The 27,211-nt window shown below is 48.4% G+C and overlaps 2 protein-coding genes across 4 annotated transcripts in view; both read left to right on the plus strand.

The window, feature by feature from the left end:
• The window catches only part of LOC119455572 (uncharacterized), a 125,234-nt gene that overhangs the window by 61,223 nt on the left and 36,800 nt on the right, over positions 1–27,211 (plus strand). For 2 of the 3 annotated variants that reach the window (XR_007467504.1, XR_007467505.1), the window contains exon 7: positions 23,665–23,721. The exons of the other annotated variant lie outside the window; for it this stretch is intronic. The gene's annotated coding sequence lies outside the window, so the exon portion shown is untranslated. The remainder of the gene's footprint in view (positions 1–23,664; positions 23,722–27,211) is intronic. 3 annotated transcript variants of the gene reach the window in all.
• On the plus strand, positions 10,161–10,880 carry LOC119456708 (uncharacterized). The gene has a single exon (XM_037718532.1). It carries the CDS (start codon positions 10,161–10,163, stop codon positions 10,878–10,880), a length of 720 nt encoding a protein of 239 aa, XP_037574460.1.

Raw genomic sequence — 27,211 nt, forward strand, 5'->3', positions numbered from 1 at the left:
TCGCTCTAAAGTATTATATGTACACTAAAAAACAACTGAGGTTTATTGGATATGAGGGAATCCCAAAGGCCGTGGGCAATGGCAGCCAGAAGCTGGCGCAGGGTGCCTGAGATGAGTACAGTGACCTCCCGCAAGCCCCGCATCCCCTCTGTTAGCTGTTGCTGCGCTATGCGGGAGGTCCTCATCTCCTTCCCCAGCTGATAATGATGCTTCCAAACAAATTCACTCATTGCAGCTACAGGATACGCAATGTAAATGTTTGTCTCACAATTTTCACAATGGTCATAGTTTGGGTTATAGATCAGTTTCGGAGACCGCATGGGAAGGCCACGCGTGTTGCGTTCTGCCGAGGAGCAGGCTGCGTTTGAGCGACGGCGCCACGAGCTCGCTTGGGAAAGGGCTCGTCGTCGACGTGCCGATTCTAGCGTGAAGGCTTCCGAAGCCCAGGCGGAACGTCAGCGAAGCGCCGCGAACCCCGAGTTGCGTGAGCTTGATGTTGAGGCCAAACGTCAGCGAAGAGACACCGAGCCTGAGTTTAGGGTAAACGAAGCGGAATGCCTGCGACAGCGTCGTCTTGCCACAAGTTTCGGTTACCCCGTTTTCGCGACAGGGGAACGGCTGGTGATTTTGAACTCCGCGTAACGTTCAAAATTATACCTGTCCGGTGAGGCGTTCCGTTCTGAAGGGCTTTGCAGGTTAGACAGCGGTAGCTGTGTGTGCAATAAAGAGGCATCCCGAAGACATGAGGCTGTCCGTTTCATAGTGGCTTTGTGATGCTGGAAAGGCGTAGCGCTGGCATCATGCTATTTGTATCAAATCTACGACTGATAATTAGCGATGATACCGGCTGAGGTAAACATCGCCACGGTTATATAGTCGTCTGATCAGTCAAACGTTATAAAATTTGTTTTTGGATAATTTGGGTGAAACACGAGTGGCAGCTATTTTTTTAACCTTGCTCCTCCCGTGAGAGCCCAATGATTGACGGCAGACGGGAATTCGGAAAGGTTTACAACTCCACGGTAAACTAAGTAATTATGGGATGTAAATGAGTGTTAGAGTTGCCTTACCGGGCTCTTGCGCAATGATTTTGTTGAATATAGATTGACGGTTACAAGGAATCCGCGAGGAAGTTGTCTTTGTCGCATAGCGTATTCTGCTAACGGACCGCACCGAAAAGAAATCCCAAGGTTTCCAAGGAACCGAAGGAAGCCAAGGAATCCCAAGGAACTGTCATACACAGTTCCGCTGGAAAACGCCATAATACCCATAAATACAAAACCAACCTTGCAAGCCGGGGTACCTTTGGTTGCTTGTATAGTTTTCCGTGAGGAGCAATCGTAGGCCGCGGACCCCCGGTAAGCACGCTGTAGAACGCAAACGAATGAAAGCACGACTCAAACAGTGCGGTGCGGTGTATTTGGCGTCAGGCAGCGACTATAGATTAACGTAAAAAAATCCGTAAACAAAAACGTTTGAGCTTGACCTATACGTATTCGAACTTGGATCCGAGGACACACGCACGATCTCGCGGTACGGGCGTTCAACCGATTAGGCGACGGCTGAAAGAGCGCGGACCAACACAACTATTATATATATATATATATATATATATATATATATACGCGCAAGCAACGAAGCGGGAAGCCAGCGCCGGAGGGAGCAGGGGGGGGGGGGGGGGCACTTCTCTGCCAACAACCGCGCTCGTCGCTCGTCCGCACAGTCTCTTATCTCTCCCACGCGCACGCAAGGAAGCGGGAAGCCAGCGCCGGAAGGAGCGGGGGGGGGGGGGGGGGGGCGCACTTCTACGCTGCCAACAACCGCGCTCGTCGTTCGCCGCACCGTCTCTTATCTCCACACGGCTCTGACCTTTATGAGCCGTGCATTCGCGGCTCAGTTCCTGTTGAAGCGATAGACCGCACGTACCTTCGCCCGCAGCGGCGTATGCTTGCTGCCAGCGTTTTGGCAGTCGTTGTCTGCAGTCATTCAGTGCGATCTCTTCATGTTTGTTTGTGCGCGCTCACACCACGCTTGTTCATTCAGTTAGTAATAGTCGGGTCACATTTTCCAACGCACGCTACACATGTAATGCTGCCCGGATCGGCAGTGCAGCGCTACAGGTGTGTCCCTTCGCACGCGCGCTGCCCACGGGAAGCGCTTCTCATCAACACCACCGTTTCACACGCGCCTTCTCGTGGTCATCGAGTCTCTCTTCATGTCGGTCTACTTACGCCGCAGCACACCTGCTTACTTAATCAGCTCATGTTTACTACAATTCATATTATATATATATATATATATATATATATATATATATATATATATATATATATATATGGAGAGATCGCTCTGACTAACGCTCAGAGGGTTAGTTCTATACGAGCCAAAAACAAGTACCCCAGATAGTGGGTGGGCAAACGGTGCCGCCGTAGCTCAATTGGTAAGAGCATCGCATGCTTCACACGAAGACGTGGGATCGTTTCCCACCTGCGGCAAGTTTTTTTTTTTTTCATCCACTTTCATTTCCATTATTCTATCAGTACTTTAATTCAATTAGGAAGTACAAGTAATTTCCCCTATGTTGTCCTTGGTGGCTATGTTTGTTGGCTTCTTATGATATCATTAATAAAAATTGAGCCCTTCGGTTCCCTTTGTTCTCGTTCATTACATAACGAGCGTCTCGAATCCGGCAACATTGATGCTTTCAGGTAGCATGTGTGGGTTTATTGACCAGTTGTCGTCACCCGAAAAGATCACGTACTCCTGCCACCTGCGGCACAATGATGTTCCACACCCGCCGCCGAGGTTTGGGAGTGGTGGCTCTGGCTAACGCTCACAGGGTTAGTTCTAGTTGTAAAAAACAAATACTCCCGAAATTGGATGAGAAAACGGTGCCATATTAGCTCAATTGGTAAGAGCATCACACGCGTAATGCGAAGACGTGGGATCGTTTCCCAGCTGGGGCAAGTTGTTTTTTCACGCACTTTCATTTGCATTAATCTTTATTTCTTTAATTCAATTATAGTACAAGTAATTTCCCTCTGTTGTGCTTAGTGTCTATATTTGTTGGCTTATTATGATATATATCTTGTAAAGGGGTGTACTGAGCAATTCAGAGGGTAGCGTCTGTTCGTAACCGAGCAACCAGGTGACGCAGAGCAGGAACAGCTGGTTGTCCGAACGGCTCACACTCGTGCTAAGCACTGGTCATCCGGCTGGCCCACTGGAGGCATTGAACAGTCGATCTGGCTGGCCTTGTACTTGTGCTCGTCTTCTTCATTACAATCTAAATATATATATTTATTTATATGTCTGATGTACTGCATTTAATGTATTTTATTTGTAAAACTGCAACCCTCACTTAGGGCTTTATCAGAGTGGATTTGCATTTTGTTCTGTTTTTACAAATTGGCAAACAATAAAACAAATAAATAAGTGCATGTACTATCCTGAAGTTTTATTCCTCCAAAACCACACTTTATTGCGCACAACCATGGTTCATGGGACCGCGAAAACTCGTCAAAGGTGCCGCGCGCGCTTTTCTTTTGTTTTTTTCTTTATCTTTCTGTCTCCCCTTACGCCTTCCCCAGTGTAGGGTAGCAAACTGCATATTTACCTTCTGGTTAACCTCCCTGCCTTTCGCATCTCATTTATCTCTCTCTCTCTCTCTTTGTTTTGTTTTGTTTTGCGGACTTCTTTCAAGGGTTAGGATACTTTTATGCGGCGCGTATTCAGCAACCGAAAGCTGGATCGGGAATTTTTCAGGATGATCTACCATTTTCTCAATTATATATTTGCTCTTAATATATTTATTGAACTTGATTAATTTTATAATGACTAATAATCTAATTAGGCGAAATACAAAGAAATTGGCTGACTTCGTGCAAGCGACGGCATACAACAATGCCGTTGTTTGGTGCAGCTACGTGGCACTCGCATGCCCTTATCAATTGAGTTAGGCGACGACTACTCCTACGTCCACCTTCATGGGTATTTATGTACGTGTACAAGGTCTCTCCGTGAGAGTGTTAGCCAGCGCCACTCATGGTGGTGGTGGTGGATTTGGCACAGTATTTTGACCGCTAGTGTCGCGTGGTACGTGGACTTCAGCAGCAGGCAGAAGGCTTATAATAAACCTTGGTATGATACCCGGAGGTATCGGACCTGTTGGAATCGAGACCCTCGCTGTGCAATGCGGGGCAACGACAGGGAAAACTGAGGTGCCCGATTTTCGTTAGTCAATAAACCAGATGGAGCTATCAGATAATAACGTTAATAAGATATCTGATCAGAGTCGCAAAAACGACCAAGCGAAGTGAACGCGCTGTCAATGCTTCCGTCCATCGGCTCGGTGGCGTAGTGAAGACCGCGTTCCCCCGTCCTTCCGCTGCTGGCATGAGGCTTGTACGCATGCACGCTCTAACCACGCGAGCACTACTGCTGAGCTGTGCTGTGTATGCACTGACCTGAGCGTAAGGTGCATTATGCGCCAGGCTAACGTTACTCAATATTTTACTGGGTGTTGAGTAACGCTGGCGGTTTCTGGGCCGTTTCATCTCTTGCACTATCGAGCTGCGACGCCCCAACCACACCGGTGACGTATTGTCGGACGATCATGTTCGGCGATACTGTCGCCTTCGCGTGATTCAGTGCTCAACAAACCAATCATCTCATCCGCTTTTGCTCAACCAGCCAATCAGCGTGCACCTGATGGCGCAGGCGATAGAGTCGCCAAAAATGATCGTGCCGGAATACCTCCCGTGGAGGCACTGCTCGTACCGCGAGCGTTGTGACACACCTGGTAGCTGCCGGGGTGCTGGTCGTTCTGTCCAACAACAGTTGCGTGCAGCATCACACCAACATGTCGTACCATCGTACAGTTAGAACCCCGGCCGAGGAGTTCAAGCGCAATGCTTGAGAAACTGCCAAATTTTGACATGAAAGCTCTTTTAGCTCGGTGTGGTCGCTGGCTGAAATCGCTTGTAACGTACACATGTTATAAATTATTCGCTTATATCTTTGCAATCCCAATACCCACGCACAATAATTTGGTCTCGTTGTGCCGAGAAAAAAAGAACGATTACTAGATCACGCATGTGTCATGCGCGCAGACGGCGCCATTTTCGCGCCATGCATGACGCAATTGGAGTTAAACATCATCTCGCGCCTGGCACTCATACGTAGAGGTATAGCTGGGCAGCAGGTTCATTGATCCGAGCAGGAGTGTCACGTCTGAGAGAGGTCATGTCAGCTATAGAAGGTGTAATTCACCCAATTTACCGGTGTTCATCAGGAGTCTAAAAGTGTGCGATTTGTTGCAAAAGTTTCCCGCTTGCTCGGCTTATTCACGCTTGTTTATGCTCACTCAGCACCCCCGCGTTCGACAGGCAAGGTCCACAAATATCCTGAAGGGACTCGGACAGCAAGCTAAATGTTTATCCAACCGCTTTGGCCATTACAGAAGGTATCCGTCTCCACAGGTAGCGCTATCGCAGGCAATTGACACAAGCTCATGAAAGAGAGAAGAGATAAATTGGATGGGAAAGGCAGGGAGGGTAACCTGAAAATATTCTGGTTTGTCACCCTGCACTGGGGGAAGACAAGCGCATGAGCCGCATCCATATGAGGGAGCGGCGCTCAAGTTATTCCCTAGTTTCAAACAAGAACCGGTCCGAGAAGCAGCCGAAGGACCCGTTCTACCTGTCCAGGGTAGGCGTTCTTGCAAAGCTTTCCACGCAGTACCATTATGTAGCACAGACCGTGGTCTACGGTTGGGGTGAGAGCGACGCAGTGGGTAAGGAGGAGAGGTGGATTTGTGTGGCGCGAGAGACGCGTGACGGGAAGAGAAGCGCTGGTTTTCTGAATGCTCTCGACCGCGTAACCGCCGATAGATGGAGGTGGTTGTAACGAAGTGAAAATTGTGTGCGGATTCCTTGAAGCGTAAACGCTTTGTCCTAAAGCTCTAAAACGTCATCGTCATGCTACCCCCTACCCGCCGGGGTTGCTTAGTGGCTATGGTGTTGGGCTGCTATAAGCACGTAGTCCCAGCTGCGGCAAGTTATAATCTTCTTTGTTCCTCGCGTTTTGTTATGCCTCATTTTGCAAATACATTTTGCCGTCATCTCATTTTTTAAATTTTATGCCTAAATTCATTAGTCTGTAGACAAAGGCCATCCACTTGGTTGAACTCATACCATTCTGGTGGTCATTGTCTCGTCATCTTTTACATTTTATTTTAGTTTTATTGCGATAGCAATTATATGGACACTTCAACCGGATTTCTGCCGTCGTCGTCGCCGTCGCCGGTTGTGGTCTCAGTCTCTCTCAAACTGGGGCGGCTTTGTGATGTGGTGGGGGGGATGCAGCATCCAGGGGGGGGGGGGGGGGGGGGGCTGCGGCGACTGTGCGGCGCTTGCGCTTTCGGGCCGTTGCAGGGGTCGGGGCTCCGGTGCGTCTGGATGAAGGCCGGATGCGCTTGCCAGCGCGCATTTTTTTTACCCACTGTTCCGACCTTCTGAGATGCAGACGGGAGAGCCGGTGGGTGCAGGTCACGGGTCAGGAGCCGTCGAGTGGCTCTGAGGAGAGCCTCGATGTTCCGCGAGCGTCCGGGGGTGCTGCTGTGCGCGAAACCGGACTCGCCGTCCGAGAGGTCACCCATCGTGAGGGTGCTGGGCTGGATGGCTACATGATGAGTGTAGCCGCCTAGCTATACGGTAACTCAGCTAGAGCTAAGGTTCCTAACGTTCCATTCCCTTGGGAGCCCTGATAAGGGCTACGCTCAGAGCGTGGTCGTGGGAGGGGAACAAATCGGCGCAATTAAGGGACCAAGAAAAACACGTCTTGCTCCGGCGAGCGGCGAAGGAGCTGCCTCGGTGAGGAGGGGAGACCAGCCGACGAGGAGAGAAGCGAAGGAAAGAGCGAAACGAGCGAGGGCCGTTTTTCGATCATCAAACGCGTGTAACTCCACTATTAAGGCACCATTTCGAAAAATTCTCGCGGCTACGTGCACAACTGCAACACCACAACTAAATTTCGACCTCTGGGTGGTTTAGGGGCCCTTTAAAGCTTGTTTATAGTCCGACGTTATCGGTGTGTGTGTGTTTGTGTGTGTGTGTGTGTGTGTGTGTGTGTGTGTGTGTGTGTGTGTGTGTGTGTGTGTGTGTGTGTGTGTGTGTGTGTGTGTGTGTGTGTGTGTGTGTGTGTGTGTGTGTGTGTGCGTGCGTGCGTCCGTGCGTGCGTGCGTGCGTGCGGGCGGGCGAGCATCATCACATCCCGGGCGTGTCGGAGCGCATTGGCCGCGCGTCCGGTTAGGTTGGCGGCGCCAGTACGTCGAACATCGGTCGAACTATAGCCGCTGTTGTTCTCGCCAATGTGACATAACGTGTGCGCGGATTCCCGCTAAGTCGGGCTATATTTAGGCCTTTACGGAGCCCTGAAAGGAGACATTGCCGCCGTTGCCCGAGTAGAGTTGGGCCCGGCTGCGAGTTGTAACCAAGTATCACAACGTTACTGATCACCGCAGTCTCTTGACAGGCATAAAATGATGAATAAACACTGTATTCATTGCAAACACGTGTGTATATCATTGCGAAACCACACCGCAGCCACAGCTCGACAATGGGCCTAGCCAGGGCATTGATGCTTTCGCTATCAACCAGGGTTAACCAAAGCTAAACCACACCAATTCTTTTCGCTGAGTCATTGTCATTTTCGCTCAGTCATGGTCATGACTATGACTTCTACCAGCATCCTGTAGTGTTTGATTCATATAGTACCCATGTCCGAAACCATTTCAGGGGTAATCTTTTTTCGCCGAGTCATTGTCATTTTTGCTGGGTCATGCTTACGACTATAACTTCTACCATCATCCCTTACTGTTTCCATCCCTTAGTACCCACGTCAGAACCCATTTCAGTGGTTTTTGAGTGCTATACTTTTTTTCGCTGATTCATTGGCATTTTTGCTCAGTCATGGTGATGACTATGACTTCTATTATCATCCTTTAGAGATTTCTTCAATTAGTACCCACGTCAGAACCCATTTCAGTGGCTTTTGAGTGGTAATCTTTTTTCGCTGTGTCATTGTCATTTTTGCCGAGTCATGCTCATGACTATGGTTTCTACCATTGTCTCAGTGTTTCCTGCACTTAGTGCCCAACTCCTAACCCATTCCAGTGGTTTTTGAGTGTTAATCTTTGTTCGCTTACTCGTCATTTTTGCTGAGTCATGCTCCTGACTAAGACTTCTACAAGCATCCTGTAGTGTTTCCTTCACTTTATACCCACGTCCGAACCCATTTCAGTGGTTTTTTAGTGTTAATCTTTTTTTGCTGAGTCATTGTCATTTTGCTGAATCATACTCATGTCTATAACTTCTGCCAGCATATTTTAGTGTTTCCTTCACTTAGTACCCACATCCGTACCCATTTCAGTTGTTGTTGAGTGTTAGTCTTTTTTCACTGAGTCATTGTCATTTTTGCCCAGTCATGGTCATGACTATGACTTCTACCATCATCATTGAGTGTTTCTTTAACTTAGTGCCCACGCCCGAACCCATTCCAGCGGTGTTTGAGTGTTACTCTTTTTTCGCTAAGTCATTCTCCTTCTTGCTCAGTCATGGTCATTACTATCACTTCTACCATCATCCTTTAGTGATTCCCTTCACTTAGTACCCACGTAGGAGCCCATTTCAGAGGCTTTTGAGTGTTAATCTTTTTTTGCTGAGTCATTGTCATTTTTGCTGAGTCATGCTCATGACTATAACTTCTACCCGCATCCTTTAGTGTTTCCTTCACCTATTACCCACGCCCGAACCCATTTCAGTGGTTTTTGAATGTAAATCTTCTTCGCTGGGTCATTGTCACGTCCTACATGACACGCATGTCATGACAATTATGTCATGACCTATCACTTATGTTCGTCATACACTTATGTCATAGTATGCCAATTTTGGTACCTATGAAGTTAACGAAATGACCATGGGAGCACCAAGCCGTAGTCGGCTGTTTCATGATTGACCTATATGACACGCATGTCATGACATTCACGTCATGACATATCATTTATGTTTGTCATGTACTCTTGTCCTAGCATGCTAATTTTGGTACATACCAAGTTAACTAAACGACCATGAGAGCACAAAGTCGTAGGCGGCTAGGTATATAGATAGATTGATATTGTCAAAGTAGAAAATGTTCGCCAAGGAATGCTTCGCATTTAAAACAAGATCAGCTAGTAGAAAGGCACAAATTCAGCAAAATCAGAGACGAAAAATAACAAGGTCCCATAAGAAACCTAGAAGAATGGAGCGGGGAACTCCTACGAGACGCAGAAAACGCCACGACCGAGATGGAGTGGAACGACTGGGGGCTCGACGAAAAGACGAAGAAGACGACGACGACGGTCACCCACCGCGGATGGACAACAGGCTCGCGCACCTCGTACAAGCCAAAAATCTATCCAGAAATGCCTGCAAGGGTAAAAACACAATATAAATCTAAGGCGCAAAATCGTGGAACTAAGCAAGAACATCGAAACGCACTGCACTCAGTTATGTAATCAGGGATGGGACGAAGTGTGAGACGCCATGCACGGCAACATCAACACGTCAAGACGTTTAAGATCCTCAAGCACCTGCTTGACCCGTCGGGCAATAAGACGGCGGTGAAAGCGAAAATGACCAAGATCAGACACAAGTACAAAGGAAACATCCGTGAGATGCGTGATGAAATCGTCCCGCTGTACATCGAGAGACCCCCAGCAGTCGAACACCGGAACTACTCGGGCTCTCCCAACGAAGACCTCAACAGAGACTTCTCCCAGCAAGAAATCAGGGTGGTCCTGCAGACCATCAAGATCAAGAGGGCTCCGGCCACCGAAAAAGTGACCAACGCGATGCTCCGGAGCCTGGACGACCAGGCAACGAGCCGCTTCATCGACTACATCGAGTGCTGGTGGAACGCGGGGATACCCGACGAATTTATGAAGTCCGACGTGATCCTCATCCCCAAGCCGGGTAAAACTCTAGAAATCCAGAACATGCAGCCAAACACCCTCACTTCCTGCGCCGTTAACTGAACAAAGTTAACGGCTACCTGAAGTCCAACGATGTATAGCGCAGCAACACGATTGGCTTAGAAGAGGGCTCTCTACCCAAGACGCCATGATACAACTCAAGGAGCAAATCATAGACACTACGGAGCGAGGCTTGAGGTCAATACTCGGACTCAATCTAAAAAAGGCCTTCGACAGGGTCGAGCATGCGGCCATCCTCGAAAGAATCGCACAACATGGCCGGGCCGAACGAACGTACAATTACATAAGAAATTTCCTTACGGGAAGAACGGCCAGAATCAGACTGGACGAGGAGCGGAGCATCCAAGTGGACATGGGCAGCACGGGGACACCACAAGAGTCTGTCGTGTCACCGATGCTCTTCAACGTCATCATGACCGGACTATCGGAAAAATTGGAGCAAATAGAATACATTAATGACACAGTTTACGCAAACAACATTACGATTTGGACCATGAAAGACACAAGTGAGCGCGAGATGGAGAATAAACTTCAAGGGGCGGTGGAGGCAGTCCAGTATAATCTGGAGGGCACCTTACTAGAATGCTCGCAGGGGAAATCGGAACTGCTACTCTACCACCCCAGCAAGCTGGGCACACCGTTCAGAGACGTGGCGGAACTACAAAAAAGGGGTATCAGAATAGCCACGAGAAACGGCACGGAGATACCCATGGTCCAGAAGATCACAGTCCTGGGTCTCTGGATCGAAGCCAGGGGAACAAACGCGGAAACCGTAACCGCCTCCAAAAGAAAGTCACGGCGACCATTAGGCTACTACAGAGGGTCTCCAACAGCAGAAGGGACATAAAAGAAAGAAACCTCGTACGGCTCGTCCAGGCCTTCGTGATCAGTCACGTCACGGCTGAGAAAGACAAGATCGACGCCCTCATTAGAAAAGCGTACAGAACGTCACTGGGTCTCCCGCAATACAGAAGAAGCGAAAGGCTGCTTGACACAACACACTTGACGAGATCGCGGAAGCACAGAGGATAGCGCAACTCGAAAGAGTCTCCGGAACCAAGGCGCGCAGCGAAATAATGGAAAAAATGGGCATAAACTACAACGCAATGAAGTGCCCGAAGACGCCGATTCACCCGGACGGAGATTGACCCCGTGCACAATGTCGAGAGAAGAAAATGCCGCACCGAAACGATCCTCAACAACCACGGCGCGCGGGAGGGGGTGCTCTTTGTAGACGCCGCCCGGTACCCCCAAAACCAGCACAAGGGTACTTCCCACTTCACAATGGTGGTCGTAGACAGGAAAGGAAAGACCGTGACGGCGGGCTCAGTAAGGACCAGATCGTCGGAGCCAGTGGAAGAAACGGCAGTCGCATGGGCCGTAATCAACGGTCGGCAACAAGACAGAACAATAATCAGCGACTTCAAGACGGCCATTAGGAACTTCACAAAGGGCTTGGTCTCCACCGAGGTGGCCAAAATCCTAAACCGCAGAGGAGAAGACTCAAAGAACAACAGGATCACACCCAAATACATTACACCGATCCCGGCACACATGGGGGAAGTAAGCCAGAAGACCCGAGCACCCCTCCCAACCTCAACGAGAAGGCGCAACAGGCCGCGCAAGAACTAACCTACCGCGGCTCGGACAGCGATGGCCCGACACCCCGCACCGACGACGAAGTAGCGATACAGGACAACAGGGACAGACTGGGGACGTACCAAGACATACTGACACACTATAAGAAACAAAGCGAAGCATACCTAACACAGCACAAACAACTAGACAGATCTCAAGAAACAGATTGGAGAAGGTTGCAAACCAGAACCTTCCAAAATCCCGTAGACTTAAAGAAAGTAAATTCCAGACAATACCCAGAAGCGAGCTGCAAGCTCTGCAAGCACGAACACGCAGACATGGCACACATCTTATGGAAATGCACAGAGATCAGAACAATATATAGAGAGGACCACATAGAATCGGCCCTTCTCGAGAAGCGATGGCTAAGCGCTCTGACTAGTTCGGATCTACACGACCAACTATGGGCAAGCCAGCAGGCCCTGGAAGTGGTTGAAAGGCTACGCCTCACCGCACATAATGTGCCGGTGGCCAGAGCTCTGGCCGGCAACCTCGCGTAGGTGCGTTTTATTGCCATAGCAATTATATGGACACTTCAACCGGATTTCTGCCGTCGCCGTGAGGTTCCGTATAAAGTCCAAGGGCGATAAAATCGTCGCCGCGCGCCGTATGCGCGAGTGAAAGCGCGCGGGGGACGCGCACTATCACGGAGAGTGAACCCACGGCGGAAAGCAAACGCGACCACCGCGCGAAAGGCCGTGGGGATATGAGACGGAGGGAGGGAGGCGGGGCGACGCTGTGCTGCAGCACCAAATGCGTATCTTGCAACCGGGCACAAGGGGAACTGGCCACTCAATCTCCCACGTGAAAGCAAGAAAGCGGGAAGGAAGCGCGGGAGGGAGGGGGGGGGGCAGCTTCTCCTCTGCCAACAACTCGCTTGTACTTTGCCCCGCTGTGGCGGTCGCCCACACCGTCTCTTATCTCCACATGGCTCTGACCTTTGTATGCGCTGTGCATTTGCATTCGCCGTTCAGTTTCCGTTGAAGCGATAGACCGCACGAACCCTTGCCCGCTGCGGCAGCTGCGCTTGCTGCCAGCGTTTTGACAGTCGTTGTCTGCGGTCATTCAGTGTGATCTATTCATGTTTGCTTGTGCGTGCTGGCACCACGCTTGTTAATTCAGTTAGTAAGCGAATGTGTTCAAGTTTATGCAGCCGATATAACTACTATCCCTACTCCGTATAGCTCTCTACTAATTTGCTATCGCAATCAATGGTTCGCCTTTCGGGCGAAACTGCGGCAATTTACAATAAAGTTTTAAAGCGAAAGCTTGCGCGGGAGTTGCGCGGGAGTGGGAGTCTTTTAGCTGCCGTCGGCAAGTGGCGTCTGACCACCCCGCGGATATCGCCCGGCAAGCTGCTTCACTGGAGAGGGTCCGGAATGCCAAGCGCGCGAAGCTAGCGTCCAAGACTGAGGAAGAGCGAGCCGTTCGGCTCGAAAACGCTTGGACTTGTCGGCTTATAATTAAAAAATTTAATTATGGGGCTTTACGAGCCAAAACCACGATCTGAATATGAGGCACGCCGTAGTGGGGGACTCCGGAAACTTCGACCACCTGGGGTTCTTTAACGTGCACCTAAATCTAAGTACGTCGGCTTATAATTTATACCTAGCTTAACGATGAATGTATCCCTAAGTATAATAATTACAGCTATATCAAAGGCTAACCGAGTGAAACCAAGACTTAACCAGGCTAAACAAAGCTGTCGTTTTGCATATCCAGGCTTAGCTGAGCTAAGCCGCAGCCATTTTTTCTGTCTGTCCATCCGTGCTGTCACTCCCTTCACAATTTAAATTATGCCGCGCCTACGACATTCCACGGACCTTTACCACTTGACCCGCACGTGACGCCCAGCGCGTGACCTCCCACACTGGCCACTCGAAGAGAAGCCAGGCGACCAGCAATCTCCGTAAGATAAAACCTGAGATATAACGGCCAAATTATTGGACGAATTTCGCCCGAGAAATAAGCGGATGCACGACGTCGAATGATAGCTGGCTGGCTTTATATGAAGCGCCAAAGACGTGTAAGTCATCGAATCCAATGCTTTGGATTCAATGTCTCATAAGGTAGAGGTGAAGAAGAAACACATACGTACTTATGCAGGCTTAACGGTAGCACGGCTCAATGAGGGAAGGATGAGAGAAGGTGGCGGTTCCTGGCGGGGCTGGCAGTGGGCGGCTCATGCGACCTCCGTCGCGCGCTCTGCTTTTTCGCCCTAGAAAGATACCCGGCCATCGGAGTCCAGAGGTGAAAAAGGGCTGCAAATGAAAGCCACTCGCTTTAGTAAAACGACGGCGAGCTGACTGATAGGAGCGCTGTTTTTGTTTAACCAAAGCTTTTCAACGAATAAACTCGAACACGACTTACGGGCGTTCTCTCCACTTTTGGAGAACGACGTTCTGTACATGCCGCCGTGAAACTTTCACACCCGTTTTGCAGGACCTACTCGAATGACTTCGGCGTCTTGGCAATGACAGACAAAACTAATAATAATAGAGGAAGAACTGCGAGAAGCAGGAACGCGCATTTTTCTCTACTTCTTTTGTCATTATTGCCATCTGGTTCACGCCCTTTTCCCCACAGTGAGTTTGTGCCATTAAACAGGGAATGTCATAATCAGCATACTCATCATCATTAGCCGCATGACCAGCGGCAGCAGCATTGTCGATGTCGAATATACGTGGCATGTGCATAGAAGATGGTCAAGAAATTCATGGCATTATTATTATAAATTATGCAGTTTAGGAAAATTAATCTGCCTGTTCTGATTACTAAATTTCCCATTAACTGTAGTTTCAGAATCCATATCTAAAAGTTGAGGTGCTCAATTCTTGGCCAATCCCCCGAAGTGGGTACGAGCCATGTGCTGAGGACATCATCATCATCATTTAGGTCCCTTGACCTGAAGCGTCTTTTTACACGTCCTGGCGACCCTCAATACCACGTGTCGACCCCACGTTGAGATGTATTACAACCGCGGCTACTTTGGTGAGCAACGTGTGCATGCTATGCGCTTATCGATCGCACGGGGAAGGCGAAGTTTTCGGAAATTTTTGTTCGACAGGTGTATACGGCGTCCGGATGCTCTCGGAGGACCATCGATCACGCTATTCATCGGGATCACGCTATCTGCTTGCCTTTGCCATAGAATCCTGGACGCCTGGCTCTTACACCAGTCTTAGATTCTGCTCCATTCCTCCCACACACGACACAAGAAATGAAAACTTCTTCCCTGTGCGTTCTCGCAAAGTTCTGGCTGTTTCACACGCTGCGGTTTTGGACTGCGTTTTTCGCAGCAGCGATTTTAGCAAATGCGAACTTTGTAATGCCGTTACACGTACATCAATAGCGGCAGCTCCCATTTTTAAGTTTACGACCACCTAGTGAAAGACTGAATCATTCTTGGGGTATGCTTTTCCAGCCCTCTTCGACGAAAACAATAACCAGCTGTACACTGTTCTCCTAAAACGTTTTTCACCTTTGAACTCGTTACGGGATCAAAACAAAAAGGAAGCAAGAAAGGGACTGTGACGTGTATGACGATCCGCATTTTTATCGGTTCTTCATCCACGCTGCATGTGCGAAGTTGTAAAGGATCGAGCGTCAAAAAATCGCACATGCGAAGAGACCGAAGCCGCATTGGCCTTTTATAGAGCTAGCGTTGGCTCTTACGCTTAAGCGCACTTTACACTTGCGAAATCGCAAGTAAATTCGCACTGTGTAAAGTGCGATTAAGCATAAGATCCATCGCTTGCCCAATAAAACGTTTATTGATTCAATTTTACGCCTTTACGGCCACAGGAAGTCCCAACTCCTGCGCTAAAAGCACTAGCGGCTAATTATCTTTATAGCACTTAAAATATTATGTATAGTGTACTTATTTTGGGCCGTGCGAAGATCACAAAATACGCGCGCGTAAAGGTTCCTAGTAGGACTGCAATTTCCCACAACACATTAATGGTGGCAGAGAGACCAGTTACGGGTGGCATGGTTATGTGTTGCTGGTGTCGTGAGGTTTCTTAGGAGTTTAAATCTGTGCGACAAGGTGTTCATGTAAGAGCTCAAATATGCTGTTATCATTTAAAGTGAGAAGACAACCGTGACCAATAGTGTTATAGCTTGCTACCGGGCCAGTACGACGTTCGGCCACACGACCAGGAGCATAAGAACGCTCACACAAGAACGGGAACACTGCGCGCGTTTATTCCGTGACAGCCCTTTTTAAAGGCGCTATCCCGCAGCTATGGCGCGTGTGATGACGTCAGTCTGACGGCACGGCGAAGGCGGTTTTCTGTCCTCGATAACACTTTCACTTTGCAGCACTCTTCCCTCCTTTAAGGTGAGTACCGCTGTACGGCTTTCCTTATACGGGGCGATCGACGAAGCACAGCTGGTTCAGCCTCTTCTGGTAGCGTCGGCACACCAGCTGGTTGATCTTGCGAAAGTTTTGCCGGCACGCGACTGTATCGAGGACGGACTTGATCCATGCGACGCTGAAGCTCACCTTCTGCCGTTTCAACGGTGATCATTCGGGATCCTCTTGTTTCTTTTCACGGTGGCTGGCAGCCACCTTTCTCACTCTCCGAAGTTGCGAGCCCAAACAGGAGTGCACGGGTTCAGCTTGCTTTCTTGATCTGCCTGTTGACAGATAGGAAAGGTTGCGGGCGGTGGAAGGCTGTGTCTTACCGAGAACGGATTTGATATACCAAAAGGCGTTGAGAAAGTGATCGTCCATCATCAAGGGGTGCTCTACGGTAGCTAAAGAGCAGTTTAGCCAATCGCTTAGACAAGTAACCTGACCGAACCTTCTCGAGGCCATCTTTCAGCGTCCGCATGGCGCGTTCAGCAAGTCCGTTTGATTGGGCGTGATGTGGAGCCGTACGAAAATGCTTGATGTTATTTTCTGCCAGAAACTTCGTGAAAGTCTCTCACGTAAACTGAGTTTCGTTGTCCGTCACAATGGCTCTTGGTATGCCCAGCCTGCAGAAGATTTCCCGCAAGGATGTAACTGTCGATTCCGCTGTGGCATGACGCACTGGAATTGCTTCAATCCATTTCGAATGTGAATCTATAGCCACTAGGATCATGGTGGTATTAATGGGCCGGCATAATCCAAATGTACACGTGACCAATTCTCGTGTGTTAGTGGCCAGCTTACTGGTATTTTTGCCGGTGGCATTGCGCTGGCTTGTATGCATGTAGTACAATTCCTACTGATTTGTTCGATAGCTCCGTCGATGCCGGGCCCCCACACGACCGTTCGGGCCAATGCCTTCATTGCAGACATTCCCTGGTGCGTCTCGTGCAGGAGTTTCAGCATGTCACCACGAGCAACCTCGGGAATCACGACTATGTGACCCCAGTAAATGAGACCTTCGTAAACCGTTAGCTCAGTCTTTCGTGCAAACTTCAAAGTATGGTTCCAACCACGGATCGGGTGCTTTGCGCTCCTTTGGCCAACCATGCAGCACGTAGGACTTGACATCTCCAAGCACTTGATATTTTTCGGTCAACTGTCTCATTGCTTGCGAAGAAAGGGGCGTGTCATCCAGCTGCGGCAGCGAGTGCACGTACTCGTGTAGCTTCTCTGATGTGTCCTCAGTGGTTTCTAGAGGAAGCCGACTAAGTGTGTTTCCATTCAGGTTGTCCGAGCCAGAGTTTTACTCTATCTTGTACGTGTATGCTCCCAGCAGCAAGGACCAACGCTTGAATTCTTGTGGCAGCCATGATGGGCGTGACACGATCTTCGCGAAATATACCCACCAGCGGCTTGTGTTCTGTGATCAAGGTGAAGGTTCTTCCCAGTAGCTAGTCCCGAAACTTTGATACCCCGAACACTAGGGCCAACGCTTCACGTTGAAGTTGTGAATAATTTCTTTCCGCTTTGGCAAGTCTGCGAGAACGAAAACCTATAGGCTTGTCAACATTGCCAATGCGATGGGACAGTGCAGCTCCGATTCCGTTCGGTGAGGCATCGCACTCCAAGCGCAGCGGCAGTGAGGGATCGAAGTGAGTAAGCATTTTGGCATTGCATAATTTTTTTTACTTCTGAGATGCTTCCCGTTGTTGAGAACCCCAATTCCAGCGGCGTTCTTTCGTTAGCAAATCGTATAGCGGGGACAGCAGACTGGCCATATTGGAAAGAAACTTGCTGTAATAGTAAGTAAAAGTAAGAACGCAGTTAACTCACGTTCTTGGGTGTTGGCGACTTCATGGTAGCGTCCATGCTCTTCTCGAGAGGGTGCAGCCCTCCCGTACTGATCTTGTGGCCAAGGTACGAAACCTCAGGCATCCTGAAAATGCACTTGTCCTTCCTTAGCTTCACGCCGTACTTTCGGAAACGCTGGAGAACTGCCTTGAGGTTCTTTCGGCCGTCATTCCCCTTCTCGGTAACCAGAACGTCGTCCAAGTACGCCTGAACTCCCGGCAACCCGTTCAGCACGCTGTTCATTGTTCACTGAAATATAGCTGGGGCAGAAGACACACCAAATGGCAGGCGATTAAAGCAGAATAATCCCAGATGTGTGTTAATGAGAGTCAGCGTCTTTGACTGCTCTTCCAGGGGAACCTGGTTGTAGGTGTCTCGAAGGTCCAATGTGCTGTAAACGTCACCCTCGTGCAGGCCAGCAAAGAGGTCATTGATTACCGGGAGTGGGTACTGCTCTGTCACACAACTGTCATTTACCGTTAGTTTTTAATCACCACACAAACGGACTGTTCCGTCTTTCTTCATTACAGGAACTATCGGCGTCACCCACCACGAGTAAGCCACCGGGGACAGTACTCCGGATTTAACAAGCCTGTCAGGCTCGTTAGAAACCTTTTCTCGCATTGTATAGGGAAGTGGCCTGGGTTTTGAAAAACTTTGGAAACGCATCCTCCGTCATGTGTAGATGAGCAGGCGGAACCTTGAACAGATCCAGTTCAGGTCCAAACACGTCCTCATACTCGCACAGAATCGCTTGCAAGTTTTGCCCTTGCCCCTTAATGCTGGACACGCTCAAAACCGCAGCCCCTTCGTTGTTCAGTGCCTGGATGAGGTCACGGCCGCACAGGCTCGGTGTGGAGACGCGAACAACGGTCAGAGACGCCGTAATAGTCGTGCCGCGGTATGAAACTGGGAGCGTTAGCTTCCCAGCTAAAGGCAACTGACCCAAGTACCAGGACAACTTCAACCTGGATTTTTCAAGGCAGGGCCAGCTTGGGCAATGTTGGCAGTAGACGTCCCGGGACACCACGCAGACGGGTGATCCGGTATCAATTGCCATCACGATGTCGGCTCCACCCAAGCAAAAATTGCGTCGTAGCGGGCTGACGAGTCCGTTGTCTGCGGTTGGTTCTGGCTTTAGTGTAAACAACTGTGCGGAGAGCTCGGCATCGGTATTTTCCACTGAGCCGCTGCTCAGCGCCAAGCTCCGCTGCGGTCGCTTTCCTTTAGATCGACACACGGCAGCTAGGTGCCCCTTTTTACCTACAGCTGAAACATTTCGCGTGTTTAAAGGCACAAGTCGCTTCACCATGCCCGCGGCTTCCACACCGGTGACAGCCTTTCGACGATCCACTCGCCTGACTGCAGGTTTTTCCTGCCTGTCGCTGCCGTCTATCACCCGCTAGTCTGTGAAGATCGGGCTCTTCCTTCGGTTGCGTCTGCTTCATAAGCTGAACACCCTGTCCTGCAGCCTCTGCTGCATGCACGATATTTTCTGCCTCCTGCAAGGTCAGTTTCGTTTGAGAAAGCAGTGCCTTCTGCAAGTGACTGCTGCGAATTCCGCACACCATCGTGTCTCGCAGCAGGCGGTTCAACATGGTCCCGAAGTTGCATTTATCAGCCAGGCGTCAGAGCTCCACGACAAGCTGCTGAGCCGATTCCTCTTCCCTTTGAATACGGGTAAAGAACTTGAAGCTTGCGGATATCTCATTTGGCGTGAGTGCGTAAAATTCTTCGAAAATGGTAATCGCTTCCGCGTGGATTAACTCGCTCACCTTCCGCGGGGCACGACGCCCACTAAGTACGTCGATAGGCTTAGAACCCAATGCCGAGATGAGAAGCGCTCTCTTTTATTGCGATAGCTATTATATGAACACTTCAAACGGATTTCTGCCGTCGGCGTCGCCGTCGCCGTTGCCGTCGCCGTCGCCGTGAGGTTCCCTATATATAAAATCTTCGCCGCGCGCCGTATGCCCGAGCCGAAGCGTGCGGGGACGCGCGCTATCACGGAGAGCGAACGCACTCAATCTCCCACGCGCAAGCAAGGAAGCGGGAAGCCAGCGCCGGAGGGAGCGGGGAGGGGGGGGGGCGCACTTTTACTCTGCCAACAACCGCGCTCGTCGCTCGCTCGCAACGTCGCTTATCTCCACACGGCTCTGACCTTTATGCGCCGTGCATTCGCCGCTCAGTTTCCATTGACGCGATAGACCGCACGTACCTTCGCCCGTTGCTGCGGCGTATGCGCTTGCTGCCAGCGTTTTGACAGCCGTTGTCTGCAGTCATTCAGTGTGATCTATTCATGTTTGTGCGCGCTCACACCACACTTGTTCAATCAGTTAGTAATAGTCGGGCCACATTTTCCAACGCACGCTACACATGCAATGCTGCCCGGGTCGCGTATTTCCATTTGCTAGTAGGTACAGCGTTTGACTGCTGGCGCCACGCTGCGCCGCTCGCGCGTACCATGTTTCGAGCCGCCGCTGTTGGACCGGAGGAGGCGTTGACGGAGAAAACGCTGGGCTGGTAGTGCTTAGCCTGCTGTTGGGATCGGTGGTATTATAAACGCATCACTGTTTTGATGATCCAAATATAATCTCACTATCAGGGAGGGAGCAGTCTACCTGACTGGAGCAGTATTTTTTATTTGGGGTGTTGCTACGCTGCGCTCCGCAACACCCCAACGACCGCCGCTTCGCGTCGGCTCCCGGCACCACGGCTGCCGCCTTGGCGCCGGGGTTAAAGCGACCGCGCTGGCAAACAGAGAGAGAGAAAAAAAGGGAAAAGAGTGGTATTAAGAAAAAAAAAAAACGTAGCCAGAGCGGGTTTCGAACCCGCGTACACAAGATCCCGAAGCGATCGCCGTAACCACTCAGCCATACAGCCACGCTTCGAAGTGTATTAATGGTGTCTTGCTTTCCAACACAACACTACGGCATATTTTTCCTTTTGCCAGCATTTGTATTTTAAATGAAACCTATTTATATGCGCAAAAGTGACTATAAGAATACTTCAATCTGAGGCAAACTATCGCACTATACAGACGGTATTGCTATAGACAATTAATCATCATTTTCTTCATAATTTCAAGGAACTGTATCGTGACATTTGAAGATATCAACGCATAACTAAGGAACTTTATTGTGGGAATAGGGCTCAAGTATAAAATACCTCGCATACATTAGGTTTTCAGACAACCCATATAAATTTTGCAAGGGCCTTATTTTGAAACGGCTAGTTACCTATTTGTGCGGTTAGTTCTGGCTCCATTTTTCACGCATCAATCAAGTTGGCGGGTTTCGGTTCAGTTTAGGACAACAAACATTCGCAGCAGGCCTCTGTAGGGTGAATTTTTGGAAGCCGCCGTTTTCTAGTAGCTGTAGTGGTAGAAGTCAAATAAATGCAGATGGCAATATTGTTTGCGTATTTATATTTATTTGCACAGTAAAGCGCATCATGGGATCTAAATACTCAACCCTCCTCAACGGTGTCTCTCTTGGACCAGTGTTGATTTGGGAGATAGGGCCTCATTTCGTATTTCAGTTGTCTAGTTCATCCTATTCTCTGAAACAACTCGCAACATCCACTTCATATGCCGACAGACTTAGCCGCTTCTAGCAAAAAGAACTCCATAAGCTATCTATCGTCAACAGTAACGTTTACGAACCAAACCCTTGAAGCCTAGAAAAAATATGCAGAGTTGAAATAAGATGCACTATGAATTTGCGCTGCGTTATGTCTAGCATTAGCTCCTGGAACCGCACTTGGTAAGGATGTTTTTTTTTCTATTCTTCTTGTGCTTTCCGGTCCACTTGCCGAGTGGCTGATCCCAGCAATAGCACGGGCCCCGCTTTATGCGCCCCAGGGACGCTGACGAAAAAGAGTGTAACAATGTAAATAACCAATGCAAAATAAATCCCCCGTTCCTCAATTTTGCAATATGACATTTTAAAACGCAATTTGACAGTGAAATAATTTTATATATTTTTAACAATAGACATTTCGAGAAATCGGAAGGAAGGAAGGAAGGAAAGAGTGGAGAAGGAAAGGCAGGGAGGTTAACCAGTTCAGGACAACCGGTTTGCTACCCTACACATGGGAGCTGGGTGAGGGGGAATGAAAGATGGGGAGGAGAGAGAGAGAGCACATAACGTACACAGCACACACATCGTCAGTCACAGTCCGTCACTCTTGCGTGGTACGTGACATCACTGTCATAGCCGCTTGTCCAAGCCCGTTTCCTTTAAAAACCTAAGCAGTCCCTTCGTCGCTTTCAGCTGCGATGTCTTCTGTCGACGACACGTGAGAATGGTTTCAATTGACAGTGGTCGATTGTCCAGGTGTGCTAGAACGGACGCCAGGGACTGTCTCGGAACATTATATTCAGGACAGTCGCATAGAATATGTTCTAGCGTCTCCTCGCAAAGACAGGCATTGCAAAAAGCGTTGTCGGCCATTCCAATGAGGAATGAATAAGATTTCGTGAATGCCACCCCTAGCCATAAGCGATAAAGCATAGTGGCCTCTTTTCGGCGGAGTCCAGTTGGCATACAGAGATGCATCAAAGAGGGCAGGTGGTGTTGACGATTGCTCCGGTTGGTCTGGCTGCTTGGTGTGCACCATAGAGAGAGCGTGATCTCCTGTGCAAGGCACTCGAAGTCTGCTGGCTGCGTCGGACCGTGAGAGCGGTATGGCCTCTTCCTGTGTGTCGTCAAGAGCTGCCCGAGCGGCATTATCGGCGTTTTCATTCCCTATGACGCCGCAGTGACTTGGAAGCCACTGAAACGTCACGTGGTGTCCTTTCTCCTGTGATGTATGGAGTAAGTATCTAATATCGAATACGAGCTGTTCGTATGGCCCGCGACGCAGAGCTGATAGCACAGATTGTAGGGCTGCCTTTTAGTCACTGAAGATTGACCATTGAAGATTGACCGAGAAATCGGAATTCTGATTGTTTCATAGAGCCTCCCGCTGTTACCTGGCATAGCAGTGACGTTGCGCATTCGTCGAAAACGGGGTGCATCGCCGAAAGAACACGTGCAAGACACGACCATTAAGCGTACACTTTAATGATTTGACGGCTCCGGCCCTACCACATGTCAAAGAACAATGCTTGATTGCAGAATTTTATCTGCGCAATCATATCACGTGTAGCAGCTAACGTTAGCCAGACTGCTTAAAAAAAACTATTAAGAAAACATGCTGCAAGATAAAATTAAAATACCTACAGTATTCGGTTGTCAGACCATTGACGACCGAAAATATTAGGTCTTCTGATTGTACCTTACACCCCCTTTTTATAAATCCTTTCTTTTTCCGTGAACAGCTTTGCTAACGTTAGCCGGGACACCCTATATAACACTGGTGCTGCACTTTATTCCCACGAAGTCGAAACACCATTCCACATGACGATAAATTAGAACGTCTTGCTAACCTTTATTTCTGCACATGGAGAGTACATTCGCCGGAAAAAATGTTGTTCAGCTAAAACTAAAGTACCTAATTTAGCACGACCGAAACTTCGCCCCCGAAGATCAAGAACGCTCTTATGGGCTTGGTTATTTCCCGCGAGTAAATCAGCATTGTGTGTTATGGAACACATCGTATCAAAAATATACGCAGGGTTTTGTGGGGTGGAAATGTGAACTTTCAAAGAAGATATTTCTTGTACTCGAAATGCTCTAAAGCACCCCCTAATTCTTTCATTTGAAACTGGTACCGGTGTTGTGCGAATTTAAGAGTTACGGAATTGCACTTCACCGGCGGCGGTTATCATTGCTTTCAGGCGACGAAGGCGCGGGCACCAGCACTGGAGCGCATGGAATGTATGGTGACATACCAAGTGAGCATTGACTCCTGTGAAATTCTTCCCCTTTGATCCTTCGATTTCTGTCATTAGCTCACGGGTTCTTCTCGTGATGTATTTCCGCATGTTCAACCTGTATATACACGTGTTTGCCGTGCATTTTAAGCACTTTAGACGGTATGCATCGGCAACTAAAGACTCTTCCCCGCATGTTAAATACGAAATAAATGTTTGAGATGCACCCAGGAAAGAAAGTTATCGACAGAAGTTACTTAAATAGGGACAAAGCACTTTATACCTGCTTATGTAACTTCTATTCCGCAGTGTGCTACTCCATCTGCCGGCCTCCACCTTGAGTTAACGACAGGGGCGTCCGTCGTTGTGCGGTAACGTAGTGTTAATCCCCCCCGCACGCACGCACGCACGCACGCACGCACACACACACGCACACACACACACACACACACACACACACACACACACACACGCACACGCACACGCACACGCACACGCACACACACACACACACACACACACACACACACACACACACACACACACACACACACACACACACACACACACACAGAAGAACACTTACGCTAGACTAGGTTATTTCACGTGCTTTCTTTCATTCATTTCTTTAATTCATTCAACTTCGCGAAGCGCACGTGGTATCAGCACGTGCTACATTGTGATGAAATAGATATCCCCCTATCTGACGCTAAGTTAACGTGCCATCTGCGGTAATTGTTTATACAGTGTTTCCCGACTCTCATGCACCATGATTTGAAAATGTTGTTTACCGTCTATTTGAGATACTCAGATGAGTTTCTGCATTCAGCCTAATTCATAATTAGTATTCAATAATTATCAACTTCTCAAGTATTATAATTACATGAAAAGTGTCAATGAGAAAATTGTAAGGCAACATAAAAAACTCCCGATACAGCTTTCTGTCGCTCAATGCGTACTGCATAAATGTATTTAGCCGAGCGTGAAAGTAGCCCGCGAATACACGCAAACTGCCTCGAGCGGCCAGTCGTGCGGCAATTTTGCATGTATTTTCGGGCTTCTTTTTTCCCCTTCTCTGTCAGTCAGTATATTTGTCTCCTTTCATCAAGAATTCCTCAACCACGCGTACGGGACTTATTGCTGGCAACAACCAAAACGTTGCCTTCGCATAAGATTAGGTGACCGAAAGTTCGTCCATCAACAAGCACGTCGTGGTGTTGTTTTCATTCAGGCGCATATGTGCTTGTGACTAAATTTTATTTCTTCGGTGTTGGAACAATGGGGTTCGAAACAATATGTTTTTTGGCCGGACGGTTCAAGTTCTAGCAATTCGCGAGGTTGTTTGATAAATGCGTGAACTTTAATTCCAGGCAATGTCACGACAATCACATATTCGCCTGAATCTATGAAAGCAGTTGCTGGTCAATGTCACCACGAACACAATGATTCTCATTGGCCGTCATTAGTACCGCACTTTATACAATTCTCGTAAGCGAAGTCTTTAAGGTAATAAATTGATGTGATGCGAGACAATAGCCTGTTATTTTCTCATACCTTTACAGCTGTCGATTCCCGCGGGAGCCGTAAGTAGCGTTGTTAACTGTAATTATGTGGAAAACGAGTAAAATAACGCCTGTCACTTTTGGTTTTGGTGTGCATTGATCGTGCACAGGAAAATAGTGTCACTTTTTCTTTTCCTCTGCTTTCGCAGTCCTAAGGCGGATTGCATAATTCAAAGCCATGCAGCACACTCCCACTCGTATTCAGACAGGGAAGACCAAGTTAGCATTCAAGCGAGAATTTTTACGTCTAAAGCAAAAATTTGAATGGAGCGTTTTGTTGCGTAGCAAGCATTTTTCTATGCAATTACCTGCGTTTTTCTATTTCTTTTTACGTCGGCAATAAGGCACCAAATAGAGAATTTTATAATTGCTGCACTACCTTAAAAAGATATGCCTGGCGTATTATAATGCAGTAATTATTCAGCCGGCATTGTATTTGCAGCATTTTAATGGCTGGAAATGTTCGCCATTGTGCCAGCCGTTTTTTTTGTCATAAGGTAATACACCACACAGCTAAATATTTTGTTCCCTATCGAGTGCCAGGTACTCTTCAGCGCCAAAAACGCGCTTTCCCTCAGGCTTTACAGTTCTGTATTAAAATTACGTTGATTATGGTGTTTATTTCTCATCAGTGGATCTACCTTTGACAAAGGAAATAAAGAGTGCTGTGAAAACAAACCCGACTTTAAAGTGTGATCCATTTTGCACCTCATAGGAAATCGTTTCGGATAAGAGGGTTTTTAGGAGGCGATGAAGCAGAGACTACAAATACGTTCACGAAGCACAAAACATTTGTTCTCCTTTGTTGACGGCGGAGTGTCCATATGCAGCTCTCGGCTAGTCCGTTGAATGACTGAGAAGAATTGATACTCTCGTTCTAAAGATCAAGCGGACACAAAAAGCAGTTTTTCTTGGAAGAATGCGACCATTACAACATTTTGTGTACCGTAAATGCACAGCTTTAGGTGACGAAGGCAGAAATAGCGATAAGCCAGACATAAATGAAGAACCTTTCGCTATAGTCTTGCCACGTCGACGTTAGGATCGTTGAGAATTGCCATAAAATCAGCGAAACGGTGCCTCGTAGGTAAAGGCTGCGTCAACTTCTCCTGCATGCCCTGACGATAAAATGATCAAGCCTTCCAATATGGGCAAAGCTGAATTTTGTATGGCCCTAAACTCTTAACCTTGGGATAACAACCTGCTCATTGCTCATAAATATTGTATCGCACCTCCTTGCTTTCTATGTTACCCAGGCTCCTGTCAGGGGAGCCGAAACGTCTTTTCTTGTATTCTTTCAGTGGTAGCTGTCCTTCTTTTTAGACTTCTTCACCTTGCTCTGCTGCAGAAGTGTAATATAGTTCATTTATTCCGAAAGAATTCCGTCATTGGGCTAGAATAGTAGCATAAAACGATAAGCCGACGTTAATTGATTTTACAATGAGGAACAAATGCAGTTTTGGTCCTTGAACGATGTAACGGTTTCGTTCATGATTGCTGTATCTAATTAACACATGGATACAGGTGTGTGTTGGCAGTTTTACGACAACATAGAGTAACTCATGTTACTGTAAAAATAAAACTATGAGGCTAGGAGCGGGTGGAAAACTTCATTCTTGTACCAAAATTGCCATAAGAGAACTTTATATTCTTCTGTGGAAAGTTGTTTTTCTTCGACGATTTTCCTATCTCGGCGCAGATGGTGGAGATGGTAAGCATTTAATCAAAATTGCTCATCTCTATAGGGCTTTGCAATGGTGCTGTTAGAGAACTTACCCCTTAACTACAATTGACGCGACGTGTACGAGAAATCTAAACGTTTTCTAAATTTAAAGTTGCGGGGAATGACACAGTCATGTTGCTAGTGTTTTCGCTAGTTGCCATATTTGTGCCAGTAAAACATGTTTTGGAAGCACTAAGTTGGTATTCTTGTGAATGCAATTCCGAGG

The sequence above is a fragment of the Dermacentor silvarum genome, chromosome 6 (genome assembly GCF_013339745.2).
Source record: "Dermacentor silvarum isolate Dsil-2018 chromosome 6, BIME_Dsil_1.4, whole genome shotgun sequence".
NCBI classification, from domain to species: domain Eukaryota; kingdom Metazoa; phylum Arthropoda; class Arachnida; order Ixodida; family Ixodidae; genus Dermacentor; species Dermacentor silvarum.

Bases quoted from the DNA above. Each gene is read 5' to 3' on its own strand.
- LOC119456708 (XM_037718532.1), top strand. From the start codon at position 10,161: ATGATACAACTCAAGGAGCAAATCATAGACACTACGGAGCGAGGCTTG.